The following is an 18,889-nucleotide window of genomic DNA, read 5'->3' on the forward strand; positions in this document are numbered from 1 at the left end:
ACCAAAGCATGGATGAATGTATACTAACAGACTTCAAAGGCATCCGAGACTAGGTTTCTTCATCTGTACAGTTAAATAAACTGCACTGTAAATTGAATTAGACACAATTAAACATATTTCTTTATTTTTATTTACTTACATAATAGTCAGACCACAGCCTTCAGTACCCAAAGCGATGCTAAACATAATAGACCATAAAAAACAGAGACCGCAAAGACTGGTGTAACCCAGTTTTTACTTTGAAGATGATTGATTATAATGTGTTAAACCAAAATATAAAAATTAACAGTGGCACTGATGGAATACCCTAAAGACATGCATCCCCTGCCAGGTGTAGGTGAACTGAAATCTATTTGCCCCAACTGTGCACAACCACAATGGGAAATCTTTCCTTCTGGAACACTGTCCTGTTTTTTTAATAAATACATAATAACAGAAACATTCTGCTGGGTTTCCTTTTTTGATTTAATTTACATGATATGTATTATTATTTGGCGTTAAAACTGGAGTGTTTCAAGATGGCCATTCTGGGCTAATAAATAAGTCCCATGTCTATATCAACAAGTATGGTGTTATAAACAGAGGGGTTTGCAATGCAGCTTAAGTAAAAACACAGAGCTCCAAGCTAAACTGGTATCTGTTGGTCACTTGCTGTTAAAACACTTGAGAACTTTTCAGCAAAGACTTATAATTATCCCCTATAGCTTTTTATAACATCAGAAACATAACACAAAAAAACCCCAATAACTCTTCTCATTCGGTAGGTCCTAAGATGCCAGGCCGAGCAGGAATCCTCCGATGAAGCCACTTGTGACGACAATGTTTTTCTTCACAAACTCTCTGGACTGAAAGACACAAACCATATTTCATATGACACAGTCACTTTTTCGTTGTAATGGGAGGGTGAAAATGATCTCACAGTCAACCAGACAACTCACAACAAAATTACCTTCTCAACAAATGTGTTGAGCTCAGGGACTGCCTGATCTGTTCCCTTCTTTAACTGCTTCTTAGCTTTGTTGACATCCTTCTCTACTCGCTTCCAGTCCACTTGGATATAGCCACTGTTGTTAGCTACCTGAAGAAAGACAGATTCATGAAAACAATGTCAATGTGTTGAAAAGCTTAACCTGCACATATTTATGCAGGGCGATGCAATAATACCTGTAAAAGCAGAAGACCTCCCCCCACTGCGGTAGCAGCAACTTTTCCAACCTTCTGGAAGAGGTAACCTGCACACCTAAGGCAAATTGAAAAGAGAGCCTAGTAGCTGATCTAACAATAATAATGACACAAGTTAGCCTAACAATGACCATTGTAAGGTGGCCATTCACTGTCATAAGGTTTGCATGATGTGAAAGGTTCCACTGATAAAGTGTAACTAAGACACTGTTTGCAAGATACCTTAACTGCAGAGTTATAAAGTTGGGAGTGTGAAATTTGTTTTCTTAAGTGATGGCAAAATACAATTTTGTCTCTCTGCTACAGTAACACGTGAACAGCACGATGAGCATGCACTATATGTAATACAATACTGTACAAAACATTTTGAGCTACTCCTCATTTCCTTATATTTTACTTCCAAAGAGCCAGGCCTCCTGGTCATTTTTTAAAGCGGCCTTGAGCAGTAGCTCTCCAGCCCTTCTGATGCTCTTTTAATGTTTTTCTTTGGACGTTCCTTTCCAAGTTCTGAGGTATGCCAAATGACACAAGAACTGGGTTGTAAATAACTTGTCAAAAGTAATAAATTCATGAACACAGAAAATGATCTTTGATCCACCACCCAATGTCATCTCTAAAGTGTCTGATTTGGAAACTGAAACTAAAGAATGAAACTGCTGCCATACACGCTGCTAAAGGCATACCTGGATAACCCCCCCCCCCCCCCCCCCCCCCCCAAAAAAAAAACCCCAAACAAAACAAAACAACAACAACAAAAAACACAGTGGAACGCTGTCAGCCACTGATTGTGCAAAGCCTGGACCTCAACATTACTGAAGCAGTGTGAGATCATCATGACAAAGAATGGAACAAACAGCATTCAAAGGAGAACTTTGAAGAACTATCTTTGAAGAGTGCTTAAAGGAATTAGACGAAAGCTTTCTGAGGAGACTTCGGGCTGTTGAAGAATACTCATGACCATGATCACTTAAAAGGTCATGAGTATTGTATAAACTCTGTTTTTCTTATATACTGTATATATGTTTGCATGTTTCAAATACTGTCTGCACACATTTCATATTTTCCTAGGAAAGGGGAATGTGGGGTGGCTAGAGATTTTTGCGCAGTACAGAAATAAAGACATCCGTGTCCAATTAGCCAACAGAAGATATACTGTAAACAAGATGAGACACAGAGCAATTTATAACCATCTAAATCTTGAGATTTTCTCATTTTGCGTTGGGGTGTTTCTCAGCCATTCATATTTACTACGCTAAAGGCAGCATAATTTTAATGAGAATATTTACCATCCACTCACTCCACCTATTGCAATCTGTGTGGCCACAGAGTATTTTTCAGCTATGGGGCCGGAATTCTTTCCGAAAAGGCGGTTCCACCATCGCTGACGTTTAGCGTATTCTGTCAGATCCACGACCTTGTCGTAAATCTCATCTTCCACTTGTGTACATACAAGAAAAAATAAAAGACAGCTAGCATGAAATAACAATGAATGCAGCGGCGAGAAGCCTTACAAGCACAGTTATATTAATGCTACAAAATCAACATACGATTCTGGACGCTATTATCCATAACTCAACGATCAATTTTAGTAGTTTCCTGCTTTTTTACTTAAGATTTATCATGACAGAGGCAGATACCAATAGTTTCATTACGGGCTCCATTACAACTTACTAAAATTCATGGGCCTAACAATAACTTAGCATGACTACATAACTAAAGCTAACAGGTGAAAAGTTAATGTTAGCTGTAAATGGTGCGGCCCAGGACACAGTCAACGCTACAGAGGAAACGGGAAAACGTCTTCAAGGCTTCTTAGCAGCAACGCGAACGTTACTAAATGCACCCACGGTGTCGAGACCGTCCTGGATCCGAATAACATGCAATAACTTTGCAGGCCTCCTTACCCTTGCTATTCGCCATTTTGGAGTGCACTGGTCTGTCCTCAGCTGCTTTCACGTCCGGCGTCATTTGCATAAATTTGACAGTGAAAAAGAAACTGAGACATGGGCAGGCCTACATATACTGCAATGTTATACGTTGTGTAGTAGTAGTAGTAGTAATAATAATAATAATAATAATAATAATAATAATAATAATAATAATAATAATACATGTTTTTGTTTCTTATGAAACATTTGGAGATTTTGCCAGTCTCGCAACTCCATCCAGGTTTCGCGTGACCTCCAATACACTCAGTGCACTGAAGGTTGTTAGGACACAGGTATGGGCAGCTAAAGGTGTGTTGGTTGTGACTATTTTGTTTTTTAAGAATAACTCTAAATGAGTGCATTCCAAGTGGAGATGGTTAGCCCCCTATTTTCCTAACTGATATTAGGAAAACAATTCCTGACTAATTCCTGACAATAACAGGTTTCATTTATTTAGGTTATTTTTGCACTATTAAGTTAGCAGAAGAAATTCTGCCGTGAATTCTCCATGAATGAGTTTCGTAATAACCCGGTGTGCCTAGTGGTAGAAAAAGACAAAACAGACAAACAAAAGAAAGAATCGATAGTAAATATATTAAAATGTTATTACTAAGTTTTATATAGCTTTTTATTTTTTATGGGATTTGTTTATATCTTTTTTGGAACACCAAGGCATTGTGTTCATTCGCTAACTGACGTCCTCCTGAAGCTTAAAAAACAGATAAATAACACGGCACAAAACTTCAAAAAGGGAATAGTTATAGTTTTCTGGACTGTTTCACTTTAGTTTACTTTCTATGGTTCATTTCACAGTTTCTTCAGTCGTTCATTTTTTTAAATTCATGTTTATTTGTGTTATTTGGAGGAAAATGAGTTCCCAGTTTCTTGAGCTATCTATCTATCTATCTATCTATCTATCTATCTATCTATCTATCTATCTATCTATCTATCTATCTATCTATCTATCTATCTATCTATCAGTCAAAAAGTACATGTGCGACGTTGCAACAAATACCCTTGGCACATATGACAGTTATTTTAACCAATACGTTACCTACAAAAACAGTTACGTAATCATAATATAGCCTGAAGAACCAATCGCAGGACGTGAGGCGGGACTTGGAAACAGATTTGATGTGTGCGTGCGCGTGTTCGTTCGCGTGTTCGCAACACGTCAACAGGAGACCACCACGTGACCGCGGATGCCGCGTGCTGATTGGGCACAATGAGCAGAGGGCGTGTCGAAGGTGGCGGCATGCGTTTGCCTGTGTGACACAATTACAACAACTTTGAGCCGATGGTTGGGGAAGTTTGCGATATTATAAAATAACACTCAGTCCTACAACCCAACATTACATCAACTTCATGCATAAATTGGCACTGGAATACACGTTGAGTTTGATGTACAATGAGGAGTGTGGAAGATAACTTGAAGGGATCATTTCCTTGAGGATTTGGCAAGAATTACACTACGCCCCGTTTTAATCCTGGATAGGTGTGCAACACTTTCGTTGTGACTGCATTTTGGCGGAGTTGCTCGGTGCCGTTGATTTTCCCAGTTCTTTTCCATGAAATCGTGCGGAGTGTCGCTCACCGCCGCTGCCTCTGCTGCTGCCCGGAGTCTCGGCGTTGCTGGTAATGACGAGGAGAAAATGGCGTCGGGAAAAGCGACTGAAATCGAAGAGGACTTTCCGAAGCTAACAGCGCAAGAGAAAGAGAGCTTGGTCGGAATTGACAGGTTAGACGCTCTATTGTGTGAATAGTTTAATTCGCTTAGTTTTTTTGCAATTAATAAATTTTCTTCGCGCAGTTGGAAACAACAATTGCCCCCCCCTCCCCTCCAAGTAATACGGAACCGCCTGTGTTGTCTGTCCTCTACTTGCAGTTCACTGTTTGGATTTCATAGGCTTCAAGAAGATGGCGCCAGAACGAAGGCCTTGCTGTTAAAGGTATGCCACAGAATAGGATCACAGTTGCCGCTCTCCGTTATCTCCACAGACGAGTGCATATCCCATATGAAATACGTGGTACAGACCTCCCAACGCCACTCTTGGTATAAGGCTAGCAGCGACATACACAAACCATAATTTCCCCAACTTTGAAGCTGAACCTGCGGGCTGAATGTACAAACCAGCCCTCAGTTTTACATCATTGCATTCGCAAGACAACACGTACAGTGCCAGGTACACAGCGAGCCAACTCGAGTGTATTTCTGCTATGTTTATTACTATGTTTAGTATTAAACATGCCCAAACTAGCCGACAGGGCTACAGTACGATTGCAGGGAGATGGGAATCTCCACCCTGCTCAAATCGGTGGTGTCATCGGTAGTTGAGAGTAGGTACCATGTACATAGCGTTTTATGGAGTGTTGAAAACATACTTGGCGTTGCAAAAATATTGCTTTTAACAAAACTCACAATAAGTGGAAGGCACGTGTATCGGTGAAAAAACGTATTACAGTGGTTATTACTAGTTAAGTATTGCTAGATAGTCATGCACACGTTGTAAACTGTAGGACTAACAAATTTAATACTTTGCTACCAAGCCAACTTGGTGTTTCGTATCTAAAAGCATTACAGCGAGCCTAATAATACGGTAAACGCCGACTTTTTTGACTTTTACCGAGAGGCGTTAACAGAAATATCAGTGTCGCACTATGTCGTCCGTCCCCTCCTCAGTAACGGCAGGTAGAGTTTGGTTTGTGCGTCAGCTCACTCTGTTAGCATGTAGCAGCTAACTGTCCAGTGGTTACCCGCCCCTACCCCCTTCCTGCTCTCACTTTTAGCTATTACGGCATAACCTGGAGAACACTAAGAATGAAAAACACAATGTTAGGTATTAATTTAAGCTTGCAAAAATAATGGCTGCTCAACTTGGCGCAAGATGGCGGGGATAGGGAGAAAATACCTAGCAAAGGTTTGCTAGGTGACTGGCTAACTATCAGCGGTGGCTAGGCTAACCACCATTCGCTTAAAAGATACAACGACGGTGGCGTTCAGTGTTTTAGAACAAAGGTGCACGATTAAAGTGCAAAGAAGGGTTTACAGTTGATTTCACGGTGTGTGTTGCAAACACATCAACCCTGCTCATTCAGTCAATGTTACTACAGGTGAGCTGCCTGTGCTGGATGTGTCTTCAACATGTGGCTTCTGGGTTTCTTGTTGAAGCGGTTTCTTGGGACGTTGTTTTGTCAGGGTCTACTTTCAGATTAGGGCCGAGCCATTACACTCATTCTTTGCACATTTGTGGTGTTGCTGTCCTTCATACTCTGCTGGATAGCTGGACAACCTGACCGTTCAACATCATAACGTTAAACTTACAACGTCTGGTTGTTGAGTCTTTCTTGGCGATGGTGTTTTAGATTGTATCCCATTAAATACAGTTGTGTCTTCCAAAATGAGTGCGCTTTACCTAATTCTTCTTATATTCTTTCCGCATCCTACCATTTTAAAATGTGGTGTGACTAATTCTTTGCACGATGCTCTGTTCATTGAATGGTGAATATTAAAAACAAGTAGATTTGTCGTCGTAGAGTATATAATTTGCTTAAATGGTTTCAAAAGTGGTCCTTGCTGATTGACACCGTCTCTACAGACTTCACTGCTGCACCAAAAGCAGAATTCGTGAGCAGAACAACAATAGTTTCAATGTGCATGGATTTTTAACCAGTTAATGATACATCACAGCCCTTTTTATGTTAGCGTAGTTGTATGTGCAGTGACGAATCATGCGGGAATGTTTTTCTTCTAGACCGCTAGATAAGGTGCATGGTGCACAAGAATAATGTTTTCAATTTTTTTTCATAAGGTCTTGTAATAACGAAGAGATACTGAGTCAATTATCTGAAAAAGTACTTTGCCAGAATCTCTGAAAAATATACCTCTGCTGTAAACAAGCAGCATACATATATGGAAGGTTGCCTTTTTTGCAGAGCAGTAGAACTGATCACAGATAAACACTATGCAGGTTTCAGAATCAGTGCAGCTAGTTAATTATATCTGTCTAAAAACAGTGCAGCAACATTGTGCACGCAACATAGCCGTACAGTGAGATGGATATCATTGTTTTGCAAAGTACACCTGTCAGGGGAAAAAAGTGTCTATGCTAGACCGACATGCATGGGATTCAGAAGGATGGAGTGCTGCTCACGAGTTCTGCAAAACAAGAACCAAAACCAAAAATAAGGAACCATTCTGTGTTGGCTGTTGCTACCAGGCTGATTTCCAGTTCTTGCACTAACATTATCCACTACTACCTCTTTTCCACCAACATAGTGCTGGTGTGTAGCCAGTTCTGCCTTGGTTCCCATTAGACCTCTAGACTCAATTTGAGCGTTTTAAGAGCTAGTTATTGGGTAGCTCTGCTTGCAGACATTGGGTCATCTACTATTGTAAGAAAACTAAGGTGGTAAGATACCTGTAGTTTGCTCTGCCTATATTTCTTGCAGTGACTTCTCCAGTAGCCACTGAGATCAATGCTTTCAGCTTCAGCTCCATCAGTATGATAGTACCAGTGTTTTAGAACAGGTTCTAAAAGGAGCATCTGTGACAAAGCCTTAAACTGTAAATAGATAAATACTACTGATAGTTTTGCTGTGTTTCAAATATTGATCTGAGTCACATCACATGACAATAACCTGACAGTGATAAAGTTAGTTCTTTGCTGAGTAGGGCTGCCATGATTAGTCGACTAGTCACGATTACATCGACTATTAAAATCATCGACAACTAATTTAATAGTTGACGCGTCATTTGAAACTTTGTAAGATCCCAAAAGACGCAGGAATAAGTAGTAGGATTTAAGAGTGTAACAATGGCCTGAAACAGAAGATGGCAGCACTGCATGTACAAGGATGCCAGCTGCTATTAAACCTTGAAGAAGAAGAAGCAGTGTCCGGTATCGTAGCTGTGTCCAAATTCAGAAACCGCATCCTCCTGTGCCCGCATTTGTAGGCTGATTACGTTACAACGACACAACGAAGACTGTCCAAATTCGAAGACTCCAACAAATGCGGCCGACAAATGCGCCCTTCATTTCCCCAGATTTGAAGGATGGGTCGGGTGTATACTTCGTGGCCTAACCTATCCCAACAATGGCGGCAGCTAGTTAGTTTGAATTTTACTCTTATTATTCTTTCTGGGTCACAAAATAAACGTTTAACATATTTTTTAGGCGAGAATGTAGCTGTGTAAACTTCAGTTTATCAAGACGCCACATATTTTCAAAAGTGCTCCAACGTTTTCGGAGACGTCTGTTATCCACCAGCTTGATAGGTAGCCGGGATTCAAGGCTCACTAGAGCCGGCGAGAACACCGGACTCCCAACAAATCGTTTACGAACCCACAGCCGTCTTTCGTTACTCAGGTTAAACATATATAAGTCACTTAGATAACTTAAAAATGTTATTGTTTGGCTTTTTTCAGTATTTTATTTGTTCCTGAGTAAATCGGTTGGCTGAGATTAAAGTTATAGTTTTTACACAGGTGAATAAACGTCTAGCAGACAACTGATTCTCAGAAGTGTGAGATGCTCGAGAATATACTCCAGTGTCCTGTTATATTTTAGATAGCAAGGGACAGACGGCTGAGTTTATTAAACTCCAATGAAACAATCTGCAAATTTCATTAAAATTTAATAAACTATCATCTTGTCTTTATTTTTAGTTAGCACATACCTGAAACACTTAAAGCTGTAAGCTAATGATAGTTATATAAGAGCAGATGCATGCTGGTGCAATAAGCTGTACGCTGTACGTCCAATGGATGATGATCTGATTAGTCGACTAATCGCAAAAATAATTGGTGACTAGTCGACTATCAAAATAATTGTTTGTGGCAGCCCTATTGTTGAGTTGTAGCTGGTATAAAGCAAGTTCTGTAAAGCACTTTGAGTAATCAGGCAGAGTAGAAACGCGCTATATAAGCACCAGTCAAGTTACAATTTATTTTCTGTGACTGTTACCAGCTCAACAAGACTGTATTCTGTATGCCCAAATTCACAGTACACTCTGTTCAGTTCACTTACCATTTATTTTTGTCAGTTGAGTTACATTTAATTTATTTCAGCGGTTCCAAATGATACAATTGTTTTTCCGCCTTTATTTTACCCTCTCATGTACGCACACAGTCATACTCATCAATCATTTGTCCTTAGTGACTGCAGCGCGGGCTAAAGCGCATAATTTGTATAGCCATTGTTTAAATACTGACTTTCCAGGTCCATATTTGGGCACAGAGCTGGTACTATGCAAAGCAGGTCTAGAAGGTTTGAAAAGGATATCCCTTTGATAGTATGTGAGTCAACTGTGTCAGAACGTTACCTCCAATAAAGCTCATCCGGTGACCTAAGCATTGGTCATATCGGTCCTTTATAGCCTCATAACGTCTCTGTAATATGCACAGGACAAACTGAACATCTACCTTACTGTTATCAGTCGCACCCTTTTAAACTCTTCATTGCTATCACCTTTTTATTTAGGCTGTTAGCTGCTATGATGCCCTCATCCTGAAAGCAGAGGGGAAAGTGGACCCTGACATTTTCTGCCAGCTTGGACACTTCAACCTTCTGCTGGAGGACTATTCAAAAGGTGAGAGACCAGAGTGTAAATGGCTCCCTGTTCCTGTCAAATCTGCTTCTTAGGATCCACTAAGACATCTTTTTTTCCCAGTAAAAATTTGACTTCACTCTTGTTTCTTTACTCTGCTTGAAAAAATGTTGATGATAAAATATTCAGATTAGGTCATTTGTGCTTTCCTGCTGGGAAGCGTTGAAGTGTAACAGAGCTAAATATCTTTAGCTTTTAACATTGTCACAAATTGTTTACATCCTGTTGAGTCTTTCCCTCTCTCTGCTTTATGTTCTTATATTTAGCATTATCTGCATACCAGAGGTACTTCAATTCACAGTCGGACTACTGGAAGGTAAGCGTTCATGACTCTTATAGGTAACACAGCCATTAAAAAGCTGTATTCATTTATTTATGTTTTAATTTGCTAGGACTGATTTTTTTCTGGGATACACAACATCCCCTATTACCGATTTTTCTACTGCTTTTGTTTTTGAGCTGGCAGAAAGGTACAGGTCAGCATCAGAAACGGTGCCTTAAATGCGCTGCAGGTACTGAGGGGCGGTAGAGGCTAACAGCTGCTCAGATGCAAGAATGTTCAGCATGTCATTGTCCTTAAACAGTGTGCGCATACCAAACAATGCTTGACTGGTTGACAGTTAGCCTGTAAAATGCGCCTCAGCAACCTGCTTTAGATTATTCACTCCTAGTCCAGAGCCACTGCTGGAGTAGATACTGTGATTGACAGTTTGATATTAGAATCAGAATCAGAATCAGAAAGGGGTTTATTGCCAAATGTTGAGCAGGTTTACAACATTAGGAAATTGCTGCGGTGCTTCAGTGCAAACATAGTGTCATAAATAGCACTTAAATAGACATGAAAAAATAAAAGTAGGGATAAGAATTAAAAGTGCTACGTGGAAAGATATGTGCATGAGATATACATGAGATATATACATGAGAATAAGAATTATGAGTGCTACGTAGAAAGATATATACATGAGTGCAGGTGGTGATCAGTGCCAAACATGAAATGATGCAGTGACACAGCGTAGGGTCATGTGTTAGTGGTGGGAACAGTCATATGGTTATTGTTCATGTGTCCAACAGCAGAGGGGAAGAAACTGTTCTTATGGCGAGAGGTTTTGGTGCGAATGGACCGGAGCCTCCTGCCTGAGGGGAGCAGGTCAAACAGACTGTGTCCAGGGTGAGAAGGGTCAGCTGAGATCCGAGCTGCATGCCGCAATGTCCTGGAGGTGTACAGGTCCTGCAGAGATGGGAGTCTGCAGCCAATCACCTTCTCAGCAGAGCGCACAACACGCTGCAGTCTCTGTTTGTCCCTGATAGTGGCTCCAGCGTACCACACGGTGATGGAGGAGGTGAGGATGGACTCGATGATTGCAGTGTAGAACTGCATCATCGTCCGTGTTGGCAGGTTGAATTTCTTCAGCTGCCTCAGGAAGTACATCCTCTGCTGGGCTTTCTTGATGACGGAGGTGATGGTGGGCTCCCACTTCAGGTCCTGGATGATGGTGGTACCCAGGAAGCGGAATGAGTCCACAGAGGTGATGGGGGTGTCAGTCAGGATGATGGGGGGGAGTGGGGCTGTGTGCTTCCTGAAGTCCACAATAATCTCCACTGTCTTCTGGGCATTCAGCACCAGGTTGTTGTGGCTGCACCAGGACACCAGACGTTCAACCTCCCTCCTGTAGGCAGACTCATCCCCGTCAGAGATGAGCCCAATAACGGTGGTGTCATCTGCAAACTTGATTAGCTTGACAGACTGGTGGGTGGAGGTGCAGCAGTTGGTATACAGGGAGAAGAGCAGAGGAGAAAGAACACAGCCCTGAGGGGAGCCGGTGCTGATGGTCCGGGAGTCCGAGACATTCTTTCCCAGCCTCATGTGCTGCTTCCTGTCCGTCAGGAAGTCAGTGATCCACCGGCAGATGGGATCAGGCACATTCATCTGGGAAAGCTTGTCTCGGAGATGGTCTGGAAGGATGGTGTTGAAGGCAGAGCTGAAGTCCACAAACAGGATCCTGGCGTAGGTTCCTGGGGAGTCCAGATGCTGCAGGATGAAGTGTAGGGCCATGTTGATGGCGTCGTCTACAGACCTGTTGGCTCTATATGCAAACTGCAGGGGGTCCAGGAGGTGGGAGAGAACCAGGCGCTCAAAAGACTTCATGACCACAGATGTCAGAGCCACGGGTCTGTAGTCATTTAGTCCAGTGATCCTAGGTTTCTTGGGGACAGGGATTATGGTGGAGGACTTGAAGCAGGCAGGCACATGACATGCCTGCAGTGAGGAGTTGAAAATGCCAGAAAACACTGGGGCCAGCTCGTTTGCACAGTGTCTGAGGGTGGCAGGAGACACGCCGTCTGGGCCGGGAGCTTTCCGAGCATTCAGGTTCTTAAACTGCTTCCTCACATCTGCTTCATGAATATGAAGAGTTGTGGTGGGAGGAGGTGGTGTGAAATCCTCTTTTGTGTGGGGTGAGGAGGGGGGTGTTGTAGGTGAACAGTTTGAAGGTGGTGATGGCTCTATGGAGGGGGGAGAGGTGGGGGAATTAGTGTCCAAAGTGCCTCTATTGTTGGGGCCGTTGGAGGTGTGAAGGCTGCCTGATGGCTCGTCAAAACGGCAGTAAAAGTCGTTAAGGGTGTTGGCTAAACTATATATTAGTTTATAGAGCTTGGAGATCGGTAGTCATGTCAGTGTGAATATAGTGTGGATATTCTTTTTTGCTGTTTAGTTATTCTGCTGAAACTTGAAGTGCATTCTCTGAATTGGATACAATACCAGGAAGATGGGGTGGATGGATGGAAGCACGCAGTTAACTAAATGTAACAGTCTTGCAAAGACAGTAGCAAACATGATTTCATATAAACTGGCTTGATTACAGGTCATTTAGTCAGCAGTATTATGTAACCGTTTTGAAAGCTGAAGTTTGCCAAATGTTGCCAGCTAGTTTGTGTTTTTTTTTATATCTGTACAGAGACCAGAGTCACGTTGGAAATGCTGTGGCATGAAGGTTAAAGGCTCCTTTCTACTGTTTGTTTTGAACTATCGCAATTCTGCTTTTCATAGCCTTTAAGAGGTCAGGGGATTTTGTTATTCTGTGCTGTGTCAAAGGTTTAAATGTGCATTGGTGGGAGGCTTTGTTCCCCATACGGAAAAGAAATAGTAAAAACTTATATGTGATTACTCATGAAAGTGGCCACTTTCGCATTACTTTCATACATTATTTTAGTAAGTATCCAAAACATACAAGTTTCATTATATAATTTTTCAAGGGATCTTATATCTGTTTTCACTCTTATATGCTTTTCATACAAGTTTCACACAAGACGGATACAAACTTTATAGGATTTATATATATCTTTTCCATATGGGTCCACCTCTAACTTGGGATTTTTTACTGTAGTCGCTTATTACTTAGGAAGAGACTGTAGCAGGATGACAACCTGCCTAAATTGCAGTTCCAGTGACATCCAATTTGCATCAAGAATAACCATGGCTTTACAGCAGTAACTAATTTACTACTGAATGGAATAAAATAAAGAAATAAGGCTAGTCAGCTAGTCTATAAGTAAGTAAGTAAAATGTATTTATATAGCACATTTCACAGATAAAAATCACAAAGTGCTTTATAATAAGATCAGACATACAAGCTAAAATTAATTAAAAGCCCGTTTGTATAAAAATGTCTTCAGCTGCTTTTTAAAGGAGTCAGTTGAGTCTAGAAAACAGTTACAATTTAATCAACAAGATAACTGATTTAACCGAGGTTAAACAGTGTCCCAGATCTAGCATGTGTGTTTTGCCACCATTAGTCACATAATTCAGGAAAGAAATTCTGTCTTAAATGTTGCTGAAATGTCTTTCTCATTGTGCTGTGCCTAACACTGGACACATGATGCTGCAGGTAGCACTAGCAGCCTTCTTTCCTTGTAGATTAGTGCCCACAATGTGGTTATTTAGTGTTCTGGTTCATATGTCGGTTTCGTTTGACAAAGTCTACACAAAACCGTTCATTAACGGAGCAAAGTAATGCAGAATCAGTGGCTAGCAGGGAATCATCTGGATTACTTTACGTTTACCTATAACCACAACAAGTAAGAGAGAGAGATGCTGGTGTTTGGTTTCACCTCAGCACTGAAAGCGACCAAGCTAGAGAGAGATGGTGTAAGCATGTTTGCTGGAGCCTTAAGTCATATCAACTCACTTAATCACAGTTTTTGGTTAAAGAAAAACTATGTCTTTAAAGCCCAAAAGGTTGATTCTGTTCATCTGGACGTAGCATTTTCAGTGGGAGAAACGTTTCGTCACTCAGCCAAGTGACTTCTTCAGTCTCAGCTGACTGCAGAGTTCCCCAGCCTTATAAACAGTACATTTGCACAATAACTGAAACCAGCCCACTGAATGGGCTGTGAGGTCAGTTCCTTGGTCATTAATATGAAAACCATTGATGAAAGACCACTGATTAATGGCCATGAGAACCATTCAGAGAGTTGGGGAATGGCTGCAATCACAGCAGTGTAAGATGGCGAAAGATGTACCCTTAGGCCTCCTCCTGGAGTCTAGATGAACAGAATCAACCTTTTGGGATTTACTTACCTGGATGACTGAGCATGCATCAAGATATGCCTGCAAAACAAGCTATCTTAGTGGTCCCATTAGCGGCCATTGCTCTGTTGCTAATGTGCAGTGTAGAACTGAATGAATAGACTTTAGATCAATTGGTATCAGAGCCAGTTTTTGAAGTCCGGATTGGACTGATATCCAGTCCAGCTACTGGATCGGTACATGCCCAGTTGAACATTAGTCTTTCACTGTGTAATGAATCCCCTTTTGGGGATGCTCGTTTGTTTTTATTCTTTTTACACTGCTCTGCTACAAATGAACTACGTTTGTTATGATTTTGTTTTCTCCTATCATCACAACTTTTTCAGTATTTTGTTGCTAACTGCTTTGAAGCAAGTTCATAGCATGACAGTTTTAAGCTTGTTTTTCTCCAGTGTGGTCATATGATTTGTTGTCTTTGCAGTTTTTTATTAATCCCAAGTTTTTTGGAAAGTGGAGCGGCTGTGCTGAGAGTTTGCACCTGTATTCTGTCTAAACTAAAAGCAATAAGGTTAAGTGAAGTGTCGTGCATCCTCTTAATTTAACAGGGCAATGCATAGCTTGTCCTGCTAAATTACAAGTGTATCATGCCTGGCATGAACTAGCACATTAACTTATTTGTATTGTTCAGGAGGATCACAGACAATATTGTGAGGGGAAAAGCAAACTTAATATGGTGAGAAAGAGGATCACAAAAGCACTTCAGGGGAAGGAGACAAAAAGTGCTCTATTTCTGTCTACCCGACCACAATTACCTCATCCATAATCATGGTCCCCCATTGTGTAATTTGTTAGCTTAAACCCCAGATCAGTAGTTTTTTTTTCCTTAAAGCATTATTTGAACTTTAGTCAAATTGTCCAGTCATCTATGTTATGATAGTTTCCAGTCCGTGCTCTTCATGTGCTTCAGCACGCCCGTTAAACAGAGGTGTTGAGAGTTCGATTGTGATCAGACCTGACAGCTCCCTGCTTACAGCTCACCACAGTGAAGTGATAATGTAAGCTCGTAGTCTCGATTTCCCCGACTCAGTGCCAGTCCCAATGAGACTGCCTCCCTTTAACAAAGCAAAAATAAAAAATAAATACTGTAACAGAAAGACGGTGTTTTATTTATGTAACAATGCATCGTTTGTGTGCCATGTATAGATTACTGCACTAATATGGGGGAAGGGAGACAATGACTCATGACTGATTTTGGACATGAGTTAAACACAAAACCTAAACTAGATTTCCATATAAAATGATCACTGAGATAGAAAGTTAGAAGCAACATGGGGTTGCTATAGATGGTACAAAACAAACGGTGGACCTGAGAAGTGAAGCCAAGGCAGAAGTGCCTTCAGTTGCCATTCTTTCAATGGTCATCCATCTTCATCCGCTTTATCCAGGGCTGGGTCGCGGGGGCAGCAGCCTAAGCAAAGCATTTTGACATTTAAAAAACAAATAAGAAGAAGGATTCAGGGCCCTAAAATTGAAAATGGAAACCTTTTTTCTTTTTTTGGCTATTGTTTAATGTGGTGCTACTTTCTCTCTTCTATCTTGCTCTCTGTTTCACCTCAGGGAAGAATTCATTTAAAGTGGTATTAAAGGCCTTGAAAAGTCATACATTTAACTAGTATTGAATGTGTATAAACATGTTTTCGTGCCATCAAGGTTATCCTTGCGAGCTCTTACTTTAGTGCTAAATTCTGTACAGTAAACAATGAGCTGAAAAACGTCTGTTTTGCTCTTAACAACAATTTTCCAACCTTTGGTTTTCTCCACAGAATGCTGCCTTTTTATATGGCCTTGGCATGGTTTACTTCCATTATAATGCATTTCAGTGGTAAGTACTTTTGAAAAAAAAAGTTTCTCATTGCATGTGTGATCTCTGCCACTTTTATAATTGTTTCTCCATGAACCAAGTGGGGATTAAAAAAATCCTTTTCCTTTGATGTGTAACGGTCTGACCTTGTGGTAAATAAGCGCACGTTATGTCACCCCAACTTTGTGTGAGGACCAAGAAACTTGATAAAAGCAGAACTGTTTCAGGGAAAGACAGAACAGTTGTAAGGCAAGGTTCCCCTCTGGACTGAAGGCTGCCTTCGTGTATCAAGCTAATATGCAGATAAGAGTAAGAGAAATCCTTTTTTGAATTCCCAGTGCTCAATAGGCACTTGACATATTATTGTCAGGCATTAGTTGTGTGTGTGTGTTTGTTGAAGTATTGCTTTCCCGGCTATTGGAAGTACACTTTTCTGTGTTTATGTGATTTATATGCTGTTAACAGGCACTTTTTGTCATTAAATGTTTACATCTGTTGCACTAGAGAAACTTTGTGTGTTATGAATGATGTCTTTGTATTCCATTAAATATTCCCAGTAAGCCAAGAGGCACTGGCTGACCCTCAAGGTTGTGGAATTGGTGTAAGTTATCACCACCTCTGCCATTTAATTTTTTAAAAATTACACATGCTGGTGAAAATATTCTTGACTCTTTTTTTGCTTTCTTAAATCCTTTTAACCTAGGGCTGTTCGATGTAACGATATATATCGGATGACGATATAAAAACGTCTATCGTTTCATTTTACGCTATCGTTTGTTTCGTGGTGTCGCAAAATAAACTGTTTACGGCAATATTTTTTCATGGTTTTGATGGTCACTGTAGTGGCTATATTAATTTCTTAAAGTTCTCTCTATCGCTTATATTTAATATAATCACACTACAGACAGACAAGCGTTTGTTTTTATGCGTTGTCGTTAGCAACAACGACGGTAAAACCACCGCGTGTCTGCTTGTTCCACATAAACCTTTCACAATAAAGCTCAAGATCCTGTTGAGACTTTTCAAAATAAACTGAATCACGTGAAAGAGCAGATTGTTTACGGATGAGAAGCAAAAAAGAGCCGCCAGGTGCTAAAAAATAAACCTTAGACTCAAACGTGAGTACAGGCTTTTCCCCGCAGCACGCCGTGCACGCCGTGTAATAAGCCGTGTGCAGTCAGCACAATCTGGAGCTGAACACTCTTAAGACTGTAGAGATGACAGTGGCCTTCAGGAGACATCCCTCAACTCTGCTCCCCCTCACCATATCAGACAGCCCTGTGTCAACTGTGAAGACCTTCAAGTTCCTGGGTACCACCATCTCCCAGGACCTGAAGTGGGAGACCAACATCAACTCCATCCTCAAAAAGACCCAGCAGAGGATGTACTTCCTGAGACAACTGGGGAAGTACAGTCTTCCACAGGAGCTGCTGATCCAGTTCCATACTGCGGTCATTGAGTCTGTCCTGTGCTCCTCCATCACAGTCTGGTATGGAGCAGCCACTAAACAGGACAGGAGCAGACTGCAGCGGACTGTACGGGCAGCAGAAAGGATCATCGGCACCCCCCTGCCCTCCATCCAGGATCTGTACCTCTCAAGAACCAGGAAACGGGCAGGGAAAATCATCACAGACCCCTCACACCCTGCACACAGACTTTTTGATCTGCTGCCCTCTGGCAGACGGTACAGAAGCCTGCAGACCAGGACCACCCGACACAGGAACAGTTTCTTTCCCCTCGCCATCTCTCTTCTTAACAGTTGACCTGTCACACTGCTCCCACTGCCAGACTGCAACTGCACCTTATGTACATTTTGTACATTAGTGCTTTTTGCCCTGTAAGGGACCACCTTGTTCCTGGGTCTATTTCACTGAATCCCCATTGTAGAACTTTTACTTTGATTTAAGATCAAGTACTTTTAAGTAATGTCCAGCATTTTTGTCTAATGACCAACCAACGTATTATCATTGGTTGGTCATTAGACAAAGGCAGATATTTCCTATCAAATTTAAAATTACATTATACATTGCAGTGCACCGGCTGCATATGCACCTGTCAGGCTTTAGGATCAGAAATGACTACTCGTCTGTGCTCCATCAGTTTCAGGAGTAGAAAAATATGATTGGGTGGCTGATACAGTATTTTCCTATGGAGTACTGGTACCCAGTACTCCATTTTTTAGTACTGGGATTCCAAGTGATCTGAAAATGTGACATCAACAGACTGACGATGAGTCACATGAGCACATCTCTTTCACAAAATTCAAAACTATAATTTTTAACACCAGGCAACTAGGGAAAGGGCTTCACCTGCATTAGGTGGTACTCAATTTTAATGGAAAAACGACCAAAAGGGGGATCGGGCCGAGCTTGTAAGGTACTATTGGAAAGGGCTATTAGTGTAGCCGAGAGACCTGCGCAGAAAAAGTCTGTGTACAATAAAGAGGAGAAAGATTTTTACGTGATGTTCTAAATGGTTAATCTAAGACTGGTTGCATGTTTCAAGTGATAAACTATGTCTGAGTTTGCTGAATTGCAGAGAAATTGTTGTCTGCAGAGCCTGCATATTCATCCTTTGCCCTCTTGCTCGCCATATGTAATTCCTTTCCTAAGTGCTTTCTGAGTCTCTCAGTGCAAACAGTGGTTGTAGAGCTGTACAGTCATGTTTCATTCACACTAAGATGAAACCATGGTTTTGACAGGTTTTTGAATCTGTTTGTGTAAAACGGCTGTGAGTGTTGGGGGATGTTAATGGGGGAGGGGAGCATGTCATGTTGGGACCTCAAGG

At 41.3% G+C, this 18,889-nt stretch overlaps 2 protein-coding genes across 3 annotated transcripts in view; one reads left to right on the forward strand and one right to left on the reverse strand.

Moving 5' to 3' along the window:
* Window positions 1-107: 107 nt before the first annotated feature.
* fundc1 (FUN14 domain containing 1) lies at window positions 108-3,128 on the reverse strand. The gene is made up of 5 exons (XM_085383969.1): window positions 3,087-3,128; window positions 2,469-2,619; window positions 1,165-1,240; window positions 950-1,078; window positions 108-845 (listed from the first exon to the last, which is right to left on the reverse strand). Exons 1-5 carry the CDS (start codon window positions 3,100-3,102, stop codon window positions 768-770), a joined length of 450 nt encoding a protein of 149 aa, XP_085240095.1. The 5' UTR covers window positions 3,103-3,128; the 3' UTR covers window positions 108-767.
* A 1,088-nt stretch (window positions 3,129-4,216) lies between these two features.
* The window catches only part of kdm6a (lysine (K)-specific demethylase 6A), a 51,372-nt gene continuing 36,699 nt past the window's right edge, over window positions 4,217-18,889 (forward strand). The window contains exons 1-5 of one of the 2 annotated variants that reach the window (XM_085383966.1): window positions 4,217-4,848; window positions 4,996-5,059; window positions 9,590-9,698; window positions 9,983-10,032; window positions 16,065-16,123. In XM_085383966.1, the coding sequence (XP_085240092.1) occupies window positions 4,679-4,848; window positions 4,996-5,059; window positions 9,590-9,698; window positions 9,983-10,032; window positions 16,065-16,123 (452 nt within the window). In that variant the 5' untranslated portion in view covers window positions 4,217-4,678. The remainder of the gene's footprint in view (window positions 4,849-4,995; window positions 5,060-9,589; window positions 9,699-9,982; window positions 10,033-16,064; window positions 16,124-18,889) is intronic. The other variant, XM_085383965.1, reaches the window with a different exon arrangement.

This window comes from Rhamphochromis longiceps, linkage group LG16, assembly GCF_057381845.1.
Source record: "Rhamphochromis longiceps isolate RC_006_pf linkage group LG16, R_longiceps_female_GT1.1, whole genome shotgun sequence".
In the NCBI taxonomy this organism is placed as follows: domain Eukaryota; kingdom Metazoa; phylum Chordata; class Actinopteri; order Cichliformes; family Cichlidae; genus Rhamphochromis; species Rhamphochromis longiceps.